This window comes from Salvelinus alpinus, chromosome 22 (assembly GCF_045679555.1).
Source record: "Salvelinus alpinus chromosome 22, SLU_Salpinus.1, whole genome shotgun sequence".
Lineage (NCBI taxonomy): Eukaryota > Metazoa > Chordata > Actinopteri > Salmoniformes > Salmonidae > Salvelinus > Salvelinus alpinus.
Window position 1 is genome coordinate 39,261,858 of NC_092107.1, and position 13,520 is coordinate 39,275,377.

Below are 13,520 nucleotides of genomic sequence, written 5' to 3' on the forward strand. Positions count from 1 at the left end.
CTGTCCTTCTCTAGTCTACATATTCATTCTAGTACTAGTCATCTGTCCTTCTCTTGTCTACATATTCATTCTAGTACTAGTCATCTGTCCTTCTCTTGTCTACATATTCATTCTAGTACTAGTCATCTGTCCTTCTCTTGTCTACATATTCATTCTAGTACTAGTCGTCTGTCCTTCTCTTGTCTACATATCGCTGATCACCTTTCTCTAAAACTCGTTGCACATTCACACTACAAGAGCATTGCAGATTTTGTTGTCGATAAAATCAAACATGTTTAAAAATATCTGGTCAGGATGTCTGGGACTTCTCAAAGACGGGATCGATAGCCCTTGGATTACGTCTCTGACCCGAGTAGGCTACGACATGGAGTTTATCTCCGATCTCCTAAACTTGTCTTGGACAGCTTAATTGGGTCCAAAATTGTGTAGTGTACACCCGGCTTGAGGTAGAGTCTGGCCCAGTTCTTTTGGATAACACACACACACACACACACACACACACACACACACACACACACACACACACACACACACACACACACACACACACACACACGTGTGATAGGCAGGTTCCGCTGAAGTGAATCATTTACATTTGAGTAATTTAGCAGGGGTGGGAGAGCCAAGAGACCAGAGGTGACCGAACGCAGTGCTCCGGTTGGGGTGTAGTGTTTGAGCATAGCCTGAAGGTAGGGAGGGGCAGTTCCTCACTAGTCAGATGGCTACTGATTGGCAGAGCTGAGACATGGAGCTCAAAACATGTGGATGTGTGTTCCTTCATGTCTGTCTGTGTATAGTTCAGTGTGTGTGTCCCTATATCTCCAGCTGTTGTTTTTCTCCCCTCTATAGTTGACCTTTGACCAGACTAGATGATGACCTTTTAAAAAGTCACAGGTCTTCTTCAGTGACTCGGTCACAGGAGGGTGACTGATCAGAATGTGGAACCATACCGCCATCTAGTGTCTGTGGAGAAACCAGACTGATTATTCACACCGTATGGCTCATATGTACTGTATGTCTGACTAGAACTCTGTCCCGTTCTCCCTGTCTCTCTTTTCTGTCTCCCTGTCTATCCCTGTCTCTCGCTTCGGTCTCCTTTTATCCCCCCCCCCCCCCCCCGCAGACCAGTATGCGTGAGAACAAGGAGAAGCAGGCCCTGGGTGATCTGATGATCAAGCCTGTCCAGAGGATCCCCCGTTATGAGCTGCTGGTCAAGGTGAGTCCCCTCGACTCTGCCCGAACTCAATCAATCAGTCAAATGTATTTAAAAAGCCCTTTACATCAGCAGATGTTACAAAGTGCTATGCAGAAACTCTGCCTAAAACCCCAAACAGCAAGCAATACAGATGTAGAAGCACGGTGGCTAGGAAAAACTCCCTAGAAAGGCAGGAATCTAGGAAGAAACCTAGAGAGGAACCAGGCTCTGAGGGGTGGCCAGTCCTCTTCTGGCTGTGCCGGGTGGAGATTATAACAGTACATGGCCAAGATGTTCAAACGTTCATAGATGACCAGCAGGATCCCCATGGTTCCCTCTGCCTAACTGGGATAAATCCTAGGCAAGCCTCAGGCTTCTCCTGGCCTAGCTATTTCCACAAAGTCAACCAATTTAGTGTTGAAGGCCTGCGTTTGAAAGATGAAGATAAGCATGTATATATGAAGGCCTATTATTTTACAGGTGGTGCTTCCTTTGACTTGGTAGTAAAATGTGGTGTCCCTGTTCTCTAGGATCTGTTGAAGCACACTCCTGAGGAACATCCAGACCACCCGTTGCTATTGGACGCCCAGAGAGACATCAAGCGATTGGCTGAGAAGATCAATAAGGGGCGTCGCTCTGCGGAGGAGGTGGAGAGAGAGACACGCGTCATGCAGGAGATAGAAGCCCACATCGAGGGAGTAGAACACGTCAGAGATGTAGGACACTCACATATACACTGCCGTTCAAACGTTTGGGGTCACTTAGAAATGTCCTTGTTTTTGAAAGAAAAGCTCATTTTTTTTGTACATTAAAATAACATCAAATTGATCAGAAACATTGTTAATATTGTAAATGACTTGTAACTGGAAATGACAGATAAAAAAATAAATCATGTTTTATGGAATATCTACATAGGCGTACAGAGGCCCATTATCAGCAACCATCACTCCTGTGTTCCAATGGAACGTTGTGTTAGCTAATCCAAGTTTATCATTTTAAAAGGCTAATTGATCATTAGAAAACCCTTTTGCAATTATGTTAGCTCAGCTGACAACTGAATAGAAAGAGGAGTGGGAGGCCCCGGTGCACAACTGAGCAAGAGGACAAGTACATTAGTGTCTAGTTTGAGAAACAGACGCCTCACAAGTCCTCAACTGGCAGCTTCATTAAATAGTACCCGCAAAACACCAGTCTCAACGTCAACAGTGAAGAGGAGACTCCGTTTCTTTTGGCCTTCTAGGCAGAGTTGCAAAGAAAAAGCCATATCTCAGACTGAAGAAAAGATTAAGATGGGCAAAAGAACACAGACACTGGACAGTGGAAGATTGGAATAAGTGTTATGGACAGAGAATTCTAAGTGTGAGATGTTCGAATTACAAAGAAGAACATTCGTGAGACGCAGAAAAAATGAAAACCCTTTACAATGAAGATCTGTGAAGATATTTTGATTTTTACGAATTTTCTTTGAAAGACACGGTCCTGAAAAAGGACGTTTATCTTTTTGCAATACTGTAATTGCTGCAAATGGAGGATTCTTTGACGAAAACAAAGTTTGAAGGACACAATTATTATTTAAATTAAAAATCATTATTTATAACCTTTTGAACATCTTGACTATATTTCCTATTCATTTTGCAACTCATTTCATGTATGTTTTCATGGAAAACAAGGACATTTCTAAGTGGCCGACCCCAAACTTTTGAACGGTGGTGTGTGTGTGTGTGTATATATATAAAACATTTCATTTAAAAACAGAATATATATATGTTCTGTTTTTAAATTAAATGTTTTAAAAGTGTAATTGTTATACGCTGTGCTTTCTTTTGCTATCTCGAAGTTGATGCTACTGTAATAATGATTCTAATCTCTCTCGCTGACAGATCCTTAACCCAATGAGGAAGTTCCTGAGACAGGAGATGGTGATGGAGGCGGTGAGTCTGAGACACTCAGACAGTAGATTGACAGTGTGCTATTATGATGCTCTTCTGGATAGAGATTGAGAGCAGGGACCATAGATACTCTGCTGAGGGACTGCTCTGCTGAGGGACTGCTCTGCTGTGGGACTGACCTCTGTCAGATATCAATCTACAATCTAGATAACGGATGAGAAGGATAGGACTGTGTTTCTCTCTCTGTCGCTGTCTCTCTCACTCTGTCTCTCTCACTCTGTCTGTCTGTCTGTCTGTCTGTCTGTCTGTCTGTCTGTCTGTCTGTCTGTCTGTCTGTCTCTGCAGAAGACCGTGGGGGGTAAGAAGGACCGCTCTCTCTTCCTCTTCAGTGATCTGCTCATCTGCACCACCCTCAAGAGGAAGTCTGGATCCCTGAGACGCAGCTCCATGAGCCTGTGAGACATACACACTCACAAACACACACATACACACACACTCACATACACACACACACACTCACATACACACACACATATACACATATAGTGGGGCAAAAAAGTATTTAGTCAGCCACCAATTGTGCAAGTTCTCCCACTTAAAAAGATGAGAGAGGCCTGTAATTTTCATCATAGGTACACTTCAACTATGATAGACAAAATGAGGGGAAAAAATCCTGAAAATCACATTGTAGGATTTTTAATGAATTTATTTGCAAATTATGGTGGAAAATAAGTATTTGGTCACCTACGTTCACCACATTGAGGTATAAAAGATCTAGACACTGGGTCCAAGATGTCCGACCTTTGTTTTCAACTAATCTACTCACGTTCGCATACGCCGATTCATGGACCGTCTATATCCTGGTTGGTTTACACGGCCCGACTTCACATGCGTACCAGCACTCGGTGTGCCCCGGGAGCAGTGTCATCACGTCATCCAAAAACATGACAGACATTTGGATGAATATAAAATGTTAATATCTTTGGGTGTGAGTGATGGGGGGAAACAATGATTTGAAAACTGACTTCTCTATGGGTCCGTCTATGGAAATTGCCTTTCTGGGCCAGACGAGTTAAACTGCAGTTATGAAGCAAGACTGTAGCAGTAGTCGAAACCATGCTTCCAGACAGGAATCCTGGTCCCTTGGTTCACCCATAGAGATAATTAGAGGACTTTGTATCTGTGCCATTATAGTGTATTTGACCGCATGGGCAGCGCCATTGAGGCTATCTTCATTTTGAAGTAGTCCATTTACTTCTTCACGATTTGGCTGAGCCCCCCTGATGAGCCGGATGGACACGAAGGATCAGTCAATGAAGTCGGAAGCCCCACCCAGTTGACTACATTAGTTGAAGCCCTCAATGGCGCTTTCCATACTAATAAAACTAGAGGCCTCTATCATTCTCTATGGGTTCACCCCATCATTTGCAGTGTTAAATAAAAGGAGACTTGCTGCCCCCTAGTGTTGCCTGATACACATTGCATCGTAGATAAAAATAACTAACTATCTCTCTCCCTGTCCTCTCGTCTTTCTGTCTCCCCCTCTTCCAGGTACTCTGTTGCCAGTGTGATCGATACTTCCAGTAAATATAAATTCTTGTGGAAACTTCCCCTAGAGGACGTGGAGATGGTGAAAAGTAAGACTCCTGAAGGCTCATGGGATGTGTAGTTTATATGTGTCTGAGATTATACTGTAGTTCTTCCTGTATGCCAGTGCTCATGGGATCTGTAGTTTCCTGTGAGTATCAGAGGTCAAATGTCATCATCTCTTTTCCTGTATGTTAGGCCCCTCCCAGGCAACCAACAAAGAGACCATCCAGAAGATGATTGGTCGACTGGACGAGGACCTGAGTACACTGGGACAGATCAGCAAACTATCAGAGACTCTCAGCTTCCCTCACCAGGTAACACACACACACACACACACACACACACACACACACACACACACACACACACACACACACACACACACACACACACACACACACACACTCGTCTCATAGTCGTCTAACAGATCTCATACACACATACACAATTACATTTGTCCCCCTCCCCCACACACACATCTCTCGCTCTCCTTCTCAGGGAAACAGCCTCATACACACCTCTTAAAAAACCTCCCTCTCTCTCTCTCTCTCTCTCTCTGAGAAACAGCCTCATACACACCTCTGTTAAAAAACCTCCCTCTCTCTCTCTCTCTCTCTCTCTCTCTCTCTCTCTGAGAAACAGCCTCATACACACCTCTGTTAAAAAACCTCCCTCTCTCTCTCTCTCTCTCTCTCTCTCTCTCTCTCTGAGAAACAGTCTCATACACACCTCTGTTAAAAAACCTCCCTCTCTCTCTCTCTCTCTCTCTCTGAGAAACAGCCTCATACACACCTCCGTTAACAAACCTCTCTCTCTCTCTGAGAAGCAGTCTCCTACACACCTCCGTTAACAAACCTCTCTCTCTCTCTGAGAAACAGCCTCATACACACCTCTGTTAAAAAACCTCCCTCTCTCTCTCTCTCTCTCTCTCTCTCTCTCTCTCTCTCTGAGAAACAGTCTCATACACACCTCTGTTAAAAAACCTCCCTCTCTCTCTCTCTCTCTCTCTCTGAGAAACAGCCTCATACACACCTCTGTTAAAAAACCTCCCTCTCTCTCTCTCTCTCTCTCTCTCTCTCTGAGAAACAGTCTCATACACACCTCTGTTAAAAAACCTCCCTCTCTCTCTCTCTCTCTCTCTCTGAGAAACAGCCTCCTACACACCTCCGTTAACAAACCTCTCTCTCTCTCTCTCTCTCTCTGAGAAACAGCCTCATACACACCTCCGTTAACAAACCTCTCTCTCTCTCTGAGAAACAGCCTCATACACACCTCTGTTAAAAAACCTCTCTCTCCTCTCTCTCTCTCTCTCTCTGAGAAACAGCCTCATACACACCTCCGTTAACAAACCTCTCTCTCTCTCTCTCTCCCCTCAGTCTCTGGATGATGTTATAAAGGACCTGATGGTGTCGGTCCACAGGGAGCTTGCAGAGAAACAGTCTCTAGCCTTCAGTATGACCTTCCTGCCCACCAAGCTGGAGCTGACCACCGCCTCTGCAGAAACCAGCTTCGTGTTCGAGTTCAGCTCCCCAGACACACGCAGCAACTTCCAACAGGCCTTCGAAGATGCCAAGAAGAAACTGGGTATGAGGAAACACACGCTCATGTTATTTAACATGGTATTAAAGGGATTGTTCACTAGAGCCTTTCCCTTGAGAGTAAACTGTAGGTTAATTACCTCTATCTCTTCCTTTGTCCTGTGTGTGTAGCAATGAATAAGGACCAGTGGGACCCAGAGTTCCTGAAGGCTATCCCCATTATGAAGACTCGTAGTGGGATGCAGGTAAGAGAGACGCCAGCCTGTCCTGATGGTGTGCAGGGTTGGGCTCAATTAGATTTGAAGGCAGCAAATTCAGGAAGTGATTTGAATTTAACATTCTGAGAGAAAAAAAATGGAGAGAAAAAATTGCTTCTACTTTTTGAAAATAAATGCCCTTTTTTCGATTATTGAATTGTCATTTTAGTTGAATTGAGCTCAACCCTGGTTTTGTGACGTGGTTACCAGGCCATTCTGACTATCCATGGTACAACTTGATGGAGAACACGCCTACTTAAGTATTCATAGTCCTTTTTCTCCTATCCTGCCTCTCCCTCCCCAGTTCTCCTGTGCCTCCCCCAGCCACAGTTGTCCAGAGAGCAGCAGTGAGGTGTGGGTGTGTAACAGTGATGGTTACGTGGGCCAGGTGTGTCTGCTCAACATCAGAGACCAGCCCACTGTAGAGGCCTGTATCGCTGTCTGCTCTGCCAGGATCATCTGCATTGCCGCGGTCCCTGGACTCAAGGGGAGGTTGGTACACAGAGCATAGTGTACAAACACACACGTATCAGCCCCTGGACTCATGGGGAGGTTGGGACACAGAGCATAGTGTACAAACACACACGTATCAGCCCCTGGACTCATGGGGAGGTTGGGACACAGAGCATAGTGTACAAACACACACATATCAGTCCCTGGACTCAAGGGGAGGTTGGGACACAGAGCATAGTGTACAAACACACACATATCAGTCCCTGTAGTCAAGGGGAGGTTGGGACACAGAGCATACTGTACAAACACACACATATCAGTCACTGTAGTCAAGGGGAGGTTGGGACACAGAGCATAGTGTACAAACACACACATATCAGTCCCTGTAGTCAAGGGGAGGTTGGGACACAGAGCATAGTGTACAAACACACACGTATCAGTCCCTGTAGTCAAGGGGAGGTTGGGACACAGAGCATAGTGTACAAACACACTCATATCAGTCCCTGTACTCATGGGAGGTTGGGACACAGAGCATAGTGTACAAACACACACATATCAGTCTTTACTGTTGATGTCCTGCAATGCTTAGCTAACATTACTGTGTCCTGCATCCTGTGTCTCCTAGGGAACGTGGAGTGGAGCACTCTCCAGCCCCTCCCCCTGTAGCTGTTGACTCCACCCCATCCCGGCAGCAGCAGCTACACATCTCCATCTCTCATTCGTCGCTGGAGCTGACCGAGCCCCCTTCAGGGGCGGGGCCAGAGTTAGTTCCATTTGACAGTGATGACACGGACGATGAAGATTCTCCTAGCCCCTCCTCCACACTGCAGAGCCAAGCCAGTCACTCTACTGTGTCGTCCAGCTATGGCAGTGAGTACTCTATCACACACATTCACACAAAACCCCAAGCCATCCATTCATCCAGCTATGGGAACAAGTTTGCACCGACTTAAACACCCTGACTGTCCCTCTGTCCTAGATGAGGAGGGGTCTGGTTGTAAGGACATGGCTACAGAGACCACCAGTAGTGAGGAGGAGCAGGACTACCCGGTGGCCAGTCCTTATGGAGCTCCAGGCAGGCCAGGGGTGGGTGGAAGAGGTCGACCCCACAGCGAGTGCCCCATGGACGGGAGAGCGATGCGCCGCTCCTCCCGGGGATCCTTCACTAGAGCCAGTCTGGAGGATCTGCTCAGCATTGACCCGGAGGCTTACCAGAGCTCTGTGTGGCTGGGCACAGAGGACGGATGGTAAACACACACACACACACACACACACACACACACACACACAGACAGACAGACAGACAGACAGACAGACAGACAGACAGACAGACAGACAGACAGACAGACAGACAGACAGACAGACAGACAGACAGACAGACAGACAGACAGACAGACAGACAGACAGACAGACAGACAGACAGACAGACAGACAGACAGACAGACGTTGAAATCCTAACTCAGTGTTTTGAACTCTCTCTGTCAGTATCCACGTGTACCAGTCATCAGACAACATCCGTAACCGTAGGAACAGCTTGAAGATGCAGCACTCTGCCCCCATCCTGTGTGTTCTGTGAGTCCGGCTGCTTTCATGGTACACGTCTTCCACTTTATCTGGTGATTCACTACTTCAGTGTCTGACAATCTCCTCCCTCTCTTCTCTCAGCTACCTGGACAACAAGGTGTTTGTGTCCCTGGCCAACGGAGATGTGATCGTCTACCAGAGGGAGGCGGGGAGTTTCTGGGACGCCCAGTCATCTCAGGCGTTGAGTCTGGGCACGCCCAGTAGTCCTGTCACTAAGATGGTCCCGGTCGGAGGGAAGCTGTGGTGCGGTTCACAGAACCGCGTTCTCATCATCAACACAACCACACTGGTGCAAGAGGTATGATCACATTACGGTCCAGTCACAAAAGATGGATGGATGGATGGATGGAACGATGGATGGATGGATGGAACGATGGATGGATGGAACGATGGATGGATATCTGGGTGGTTGTAACCTCTCTCTCTCCCCTGCAGCACTGGTTCCAGGTGGGCACAGACAGCAGTAGGTGTGTTACCTGCATGGTGAGCTACGGCCAGGGGGTGTGGCTGGCGCTCCAGGGTAGTGCCCAGATCAGACTTTACCACGCCCAGACCTGGGACAGCCTGACGGAGGTGGACGTGGCCCCCGCCGTGCACAAGATGCTTGCAGGTAACACAGAGCACACATACACACGCGTACGCACACACCATAAGTCCCCAAAACATCATGGACGTTTACTGCGCACACACACACACACACACACACACACACACACACACACACACACACACACACACACACACACACACACACACACACACACACAGTCAGCACATTACACCTCTTAACCAGTAGATGGCAACTCCAGTTCTAAATAAAACGCTTGTCCCCTCCCTCTCTCTGGCCTTCCTCTCCCTCTCTCTGGCCTTCCCCTCCCTCTCTCTGGCCTTCCCCTCCCTCTCTCTGGCCTTCCCCTCCCTCTCTCTGGCCTTCCTCTCCCCCTCTCTGGCCTTCCCCTCCCTCTCTCTGGCCTTCCCCTCCCTCTCTCTGGCCTTCCCCTCCCTCTCTCCGGCCTTCCTCTCCCTCTCTCTGGCCTTCCTCTCCATCTCTCTGGCCTTCCCCTCCCTCTCTCTGGCCTTCCCCTCCCTCTCTCTGGCCTTCCCCTCCCTCACTCTGGCCTTTCTCTCCCTCACTCTGGCCTTCCTCTCCCTCTCTCTCTGGCCTTCCTCTCCCTCTCTCTGGCCTTCCCCTCCCTCACTCTGGCCTTTCTCTCCCTCACTCTGGCCTTCCTCTCCCTCTCTCTCTGGCCTTCCTCTCCCTCTCTCTGGCCTTCCTCTCCCTCTCTCTGGCCTTCCTATCCCTCTCTCTGGCCTTCCTCTCCCTCTCTCTGGCCTTCCTCTCCCTCTCTCTGGCCTTCCTCTCCCTCTCTCTGGCCTTCCTCACCCTCTCTCTGGCCTTCCTATCCCTCTCTCTGGCCTTCCTCTCCCTCTCTCTGGCCTTCCTCTCCCTCTCTCTGGCCTTCCTCTCCCTCTCTCTGGCCTTCCTCTCCCTCTCTCTTGCCTTCCTCTCCCTCTCTCTGGCCTTCCTCTCCCTCTCTCTGGCCTTCCTCTCCCTCTCTCTGGCCTTCCTCTCCCTCTCTCTGGCCTTCCTCTCCCTCTCTCTCTGGCCTTCCTCTCCCTCTCTCTGGCCTTCCTCTCCCTCTCTCTGGCCTTCCTCTCCCCCTCTCTGGCCTTCCTCTCCCTCTCTCTTGCCTTCCTCTCCCTCTCTCTGGCCTTCCTCTCCCTCTCTCTGGCCTTCCTCTCCCTCTCTCTGGCCTTCCTCTCCCTCTCTCTGGCCTTCCTCTCCCTCTCTCTTGCCTTCCTCTCCCTCTCTCTGGCCTTCCTCTCCCTCTCTCTGGCCTTCCTCTCCCTCTCTCTCTCTCTGGCCTTCCTCTCCCTCTCTATGGCCTTCCTCTCCCTCTCTCTGGCCTTCCTCTCCCTCTCTCTGGCCTTCCTCTCCCTCTCTCTGGCCTTCCTCTCCCTCTCTCTGGCCTTCCTCTCCCTCTCTCTGGCCTTCCTCTCCCTCTCTCTGGCCTTCCTCTCCCTCTCTCTGGCCTTCCTCTCCCTCTCTCTGGCCTTCCTATCCCTCTCTCTTGCCTTCCTCTCCCTCTCTCTGGCCTTCCTCTCCCTCTCTCTTGCCTTCCTCTCCCTCTCTCTGGCCTTCCTCTCCCTCTCTCTGGCCTTCCTCTCCCTCTCTCTGGCCTTCCTCTCCCTCTCTCTGGCCTCCTTGTCCCTCTCTCTTGCCTTCCTCTCCCTCTCACCTTACCCTCCACCATTCTCCTCCCCTCCCCAGGTTCAGATGCGATCATCCGGCAACACAAGGCAGCGTGTCTGAGGATCACAGCTCTCCTGGCCTGTAAGGACCTGCTGTGGATCGGGACCAGTGCAGGGGTGGTCCTGACCCTGTCTATCCCAGCCGTCAGCTCTGGGACAGTGTCAGGGACGCTGCGGTCACCTCTGACCCCCATGGGCTCTGCTCACGGACACACTGGCCATGTGAGGTTCCTCACCTCCATAGAACTACCTGAAGGCTTCGACGTCAACTTCCCCCTGCCCGCCGATACCACAGGTAAACACGTTAACTTCCCCCTGCCCGCCGATACCACAGGTAACCATGTCACTCCACGCACCATTTCTGCTTCCAAACATATTTGCTATACAATGTTTAAAGGGGTACTTCCATATTCATGACCTTTGAACTCCTCTGTCTCCTAGGCAACCCAGCCCAGAGTGGTGTTGAAGGGGGTAATGGGGGTCTGCAGAGGCGGGACTCCGCTCGCCGTCGAGCCTCCGCCCTCCTGCCCGTTAAAACCAATCAGTTGGTGATATCCGGTGGCGACGGCTACGAGGACTTCCGGCTGACCAATAGCAGTGAGACAGTGGGGCGGGACGACAGTACCAACCACTTACTGCTGTGGAGGGTCTGAGCCAATCAACCGGCCCCATTTATCAAAACCCACCACTTCAGCACCAGCAACATACTGCCCTGGAGGATGTGAGGCTAAGCCCCTTGCCCCGGGTCTGAGCCAATGAGAGTCCCCTGACCCATTTAAAACCCACAACCTCAGCAAAAACCACACATAAACCCGGCCCCTCCACCACAAACCCCGCCCCCGTAGAGAGAGAGAGAGAGAGAGAGAGAGAGAGAGAGAGAGAGAGAGAGAGAGAGAGCGAGAGCGAGAGCGAGAGAGAGAGAGAGAGAGTACTGATGGGAAGAAGATTGTGAATTCTGCAACAAGCCAAATGATGGACTGAGGGAAGTAAAAATGGAACAAGGCCAGCCTAACACTCCATCCTAGGGAGGAGACATGAATGGAACAAGGAGTGAACACTAAATGTCTCTGTTCTCTGAACAAGGAAACTAAAGAGTAAACATTATAAAAGTAACCAATGTGCAATATATGGCAAGGGTACCTACTATACACACTTTCTTCACTCGTTTGATAAAACACAGCTCGTCTCTCCATAGCCTATGACAAACATACACACACACCTCGTTCTCACACCTAAATCACTATTGTGTTTATAATTTTAAGATTTTTTGTTCTATTTAAAGAGAAACAGCATCCCGCTACCGCAGTGAAGTGTGTTTTAAAGCATTTGTTTTAGGGGGCTGTAGTAGAAGAGATATGTTTGTACAGTATTTATGTTTTTGATTTCATCTTTGTTTTTTTACAGCACTTAATTTATAGATGTCTTTTCCTCTCTTTCTTTGCCCCAAAGAGATGATTTACAGGAGCTCTGACATACACACACACACACACACACACACACACACACACACACACACACACACACACACACACAGCATACATAGCAACACACACAAACAAACCAGTGCCCTCAGGTTCAGGGTCAAGATAGTGTTTAATCTCTCCAAGCCATGAAAACTCCCCGACAAACCATCTGGGGACATCACCTTCAACCATTACAAACAAATGTATCAGCATTAGGCTAATTCCCCCATTGTGAGCCAATGAAGAGGCTAACGGGTAATCGGGCGTGACAGGTAGCCTAGCGGTTAAGAGGCAGGTAGCCTAACAGTTAAGAGTGTTGGACCAGTAACCGAAAGGTCGCTGGTTCGAATCCCCGTGCCGACTACGTGAGAGAGAAAAATATGTCGATGTGCTCTTGAGGGAGGCACAATCCTGATTGCTCCTGTAAGTCGCTCTGGATAAGAGCGTCTGCTAAATGACTAAAATATAATCGGATAACTTGGTCCTTTGATACTCGTCTGCTGCTAGCTGTGTCTCTGTGTAGACGTATATTAGTGGAGCAGCCTGTCCCTGTGACTTGCTAAGTGTGGAATTCTAGTTGGTTATTCTATCCGTGTTATTGTGATGTCATATTGGGTAGATTGTGGAACCATGTGGATTTTAGAGCGAAGATATTTCTACCCATTATATTTCCATGGTCCCCACCCACCTCTGTTTTCACAGTAACTGCAGAGGTCATTTTATAAACACTACATTGTAGAAAATGAAGTAAAATACTTCCATGCTAGCTTTCATGTTAATCAAGTAACAGAATTTAGTAGAATATCACTGTGGCAAAGACATTCAGAATTTATCATTCACACTACTTCCAACCGTCATAATAATTTCATGCTGCCATCCTAGTAAATTTCAGTAATTCTTGTAAGTAACCTTTCTGCCAGTGTGTGTAAGAAGTCTTTATTGTGTAATGTAAATATTGGTATATATTGCCTTTTCTTTCTGTAAATAGTGCACCCACGGTCCTCAATTGTTGATATGAATCGAATGGCATATTTTTATATACTTGTGTATGTTTTTTCTCCTCTGGCATGCTCTGTCAGTCACGTTTAAATTATAACTGTCACAGAATTACAAAAGAGAGAAACTAGACAGCTTCTATGGTCATACTTCAGTTGTCATGGTTACTTCACAGTTTCTTCCTGTAGCTGTTTCTGTTTCGTCACTGTGGGTTCTTCTTTGGAATTAAATCATGTCACTGGTGCCAGACTCCCAGGTGTCTGTAACAGTTCTTACTGCCGCTGGGAGTAGGAACGTATCAT

General features: G+C 48.2%; 1 protein-coding gene across 2 annotated transcripts in view; it reads left to right on the forward strand.

The window, feature by feature from the left end:
- LOC139549500 (rho guanine nucleotide exchange factor 17-like) overlaps positions 1-13,467 on the forward strand; it is a 118,813-nt gene extending 105,346 nt beyond the window's left edge. The window contains exons 5-20 of one of the 2 annotated variants that reach the window (XM_071360066.1): positions 1,124-1,216; positions 1,726-1,911; positions 3,076-3,126; positions 3,430-3,539; positions 4,636-4,721; positions 4,870-4,988; positions 6,051-6,258; positions 6,384-6,457; positions 6,774-6,961; positions 7,548-7,792; positions 7,902-8,169; positions 8,408-8,494; positions 8,588-8,804; positions 8,942-9,116; positions 10,779-11,093; positions 11,201-13,467. In XM_071360066.1, coding sequence (XP_071216167.1) covers positions 1,124-1,216; positions 1,726-1,911; positions 3,076-3,126; positions 3,430-3,539; positions 4,636-4,721; positions 4,870-4,988; positions 6,051-6,258; positions 6,384-6,457; positions 6,774-6,961; positions 7,548-7,792; positions 7,902-8,169; positions 8,408-8,494; positions 8,588-8,804; positions 8,942-9,116; positions 10,779-11,093; positions 11,201-11,412 — 2,634 coding nt within the window. In that variant the 3' untranslated portion in view covers positions 11,413-13,467. The remainder of the gene's footprint in view (positions 1-1,123; positions 1,217-1,725; positions 1,912-3,075; positions 3,127-3,429; positions 3,540-4,635; positions 4,722-4,869; positions 4,989-6,050; positions 6,259-6,383; positions 6,458-6,773; positions 6,962-7,547; positions 7,793-7,901; positions 8,170-8,407; positions 8,495-8,587; positions 8,805-8,941; positions 9,117-10,778; positions 11,094-11,200) is intronic. The other variant, XM_071360067.1, reaches the window with a different exon arrangement.
- Positions 13,468-13,520: the final 53 nt, after the last annotated feature.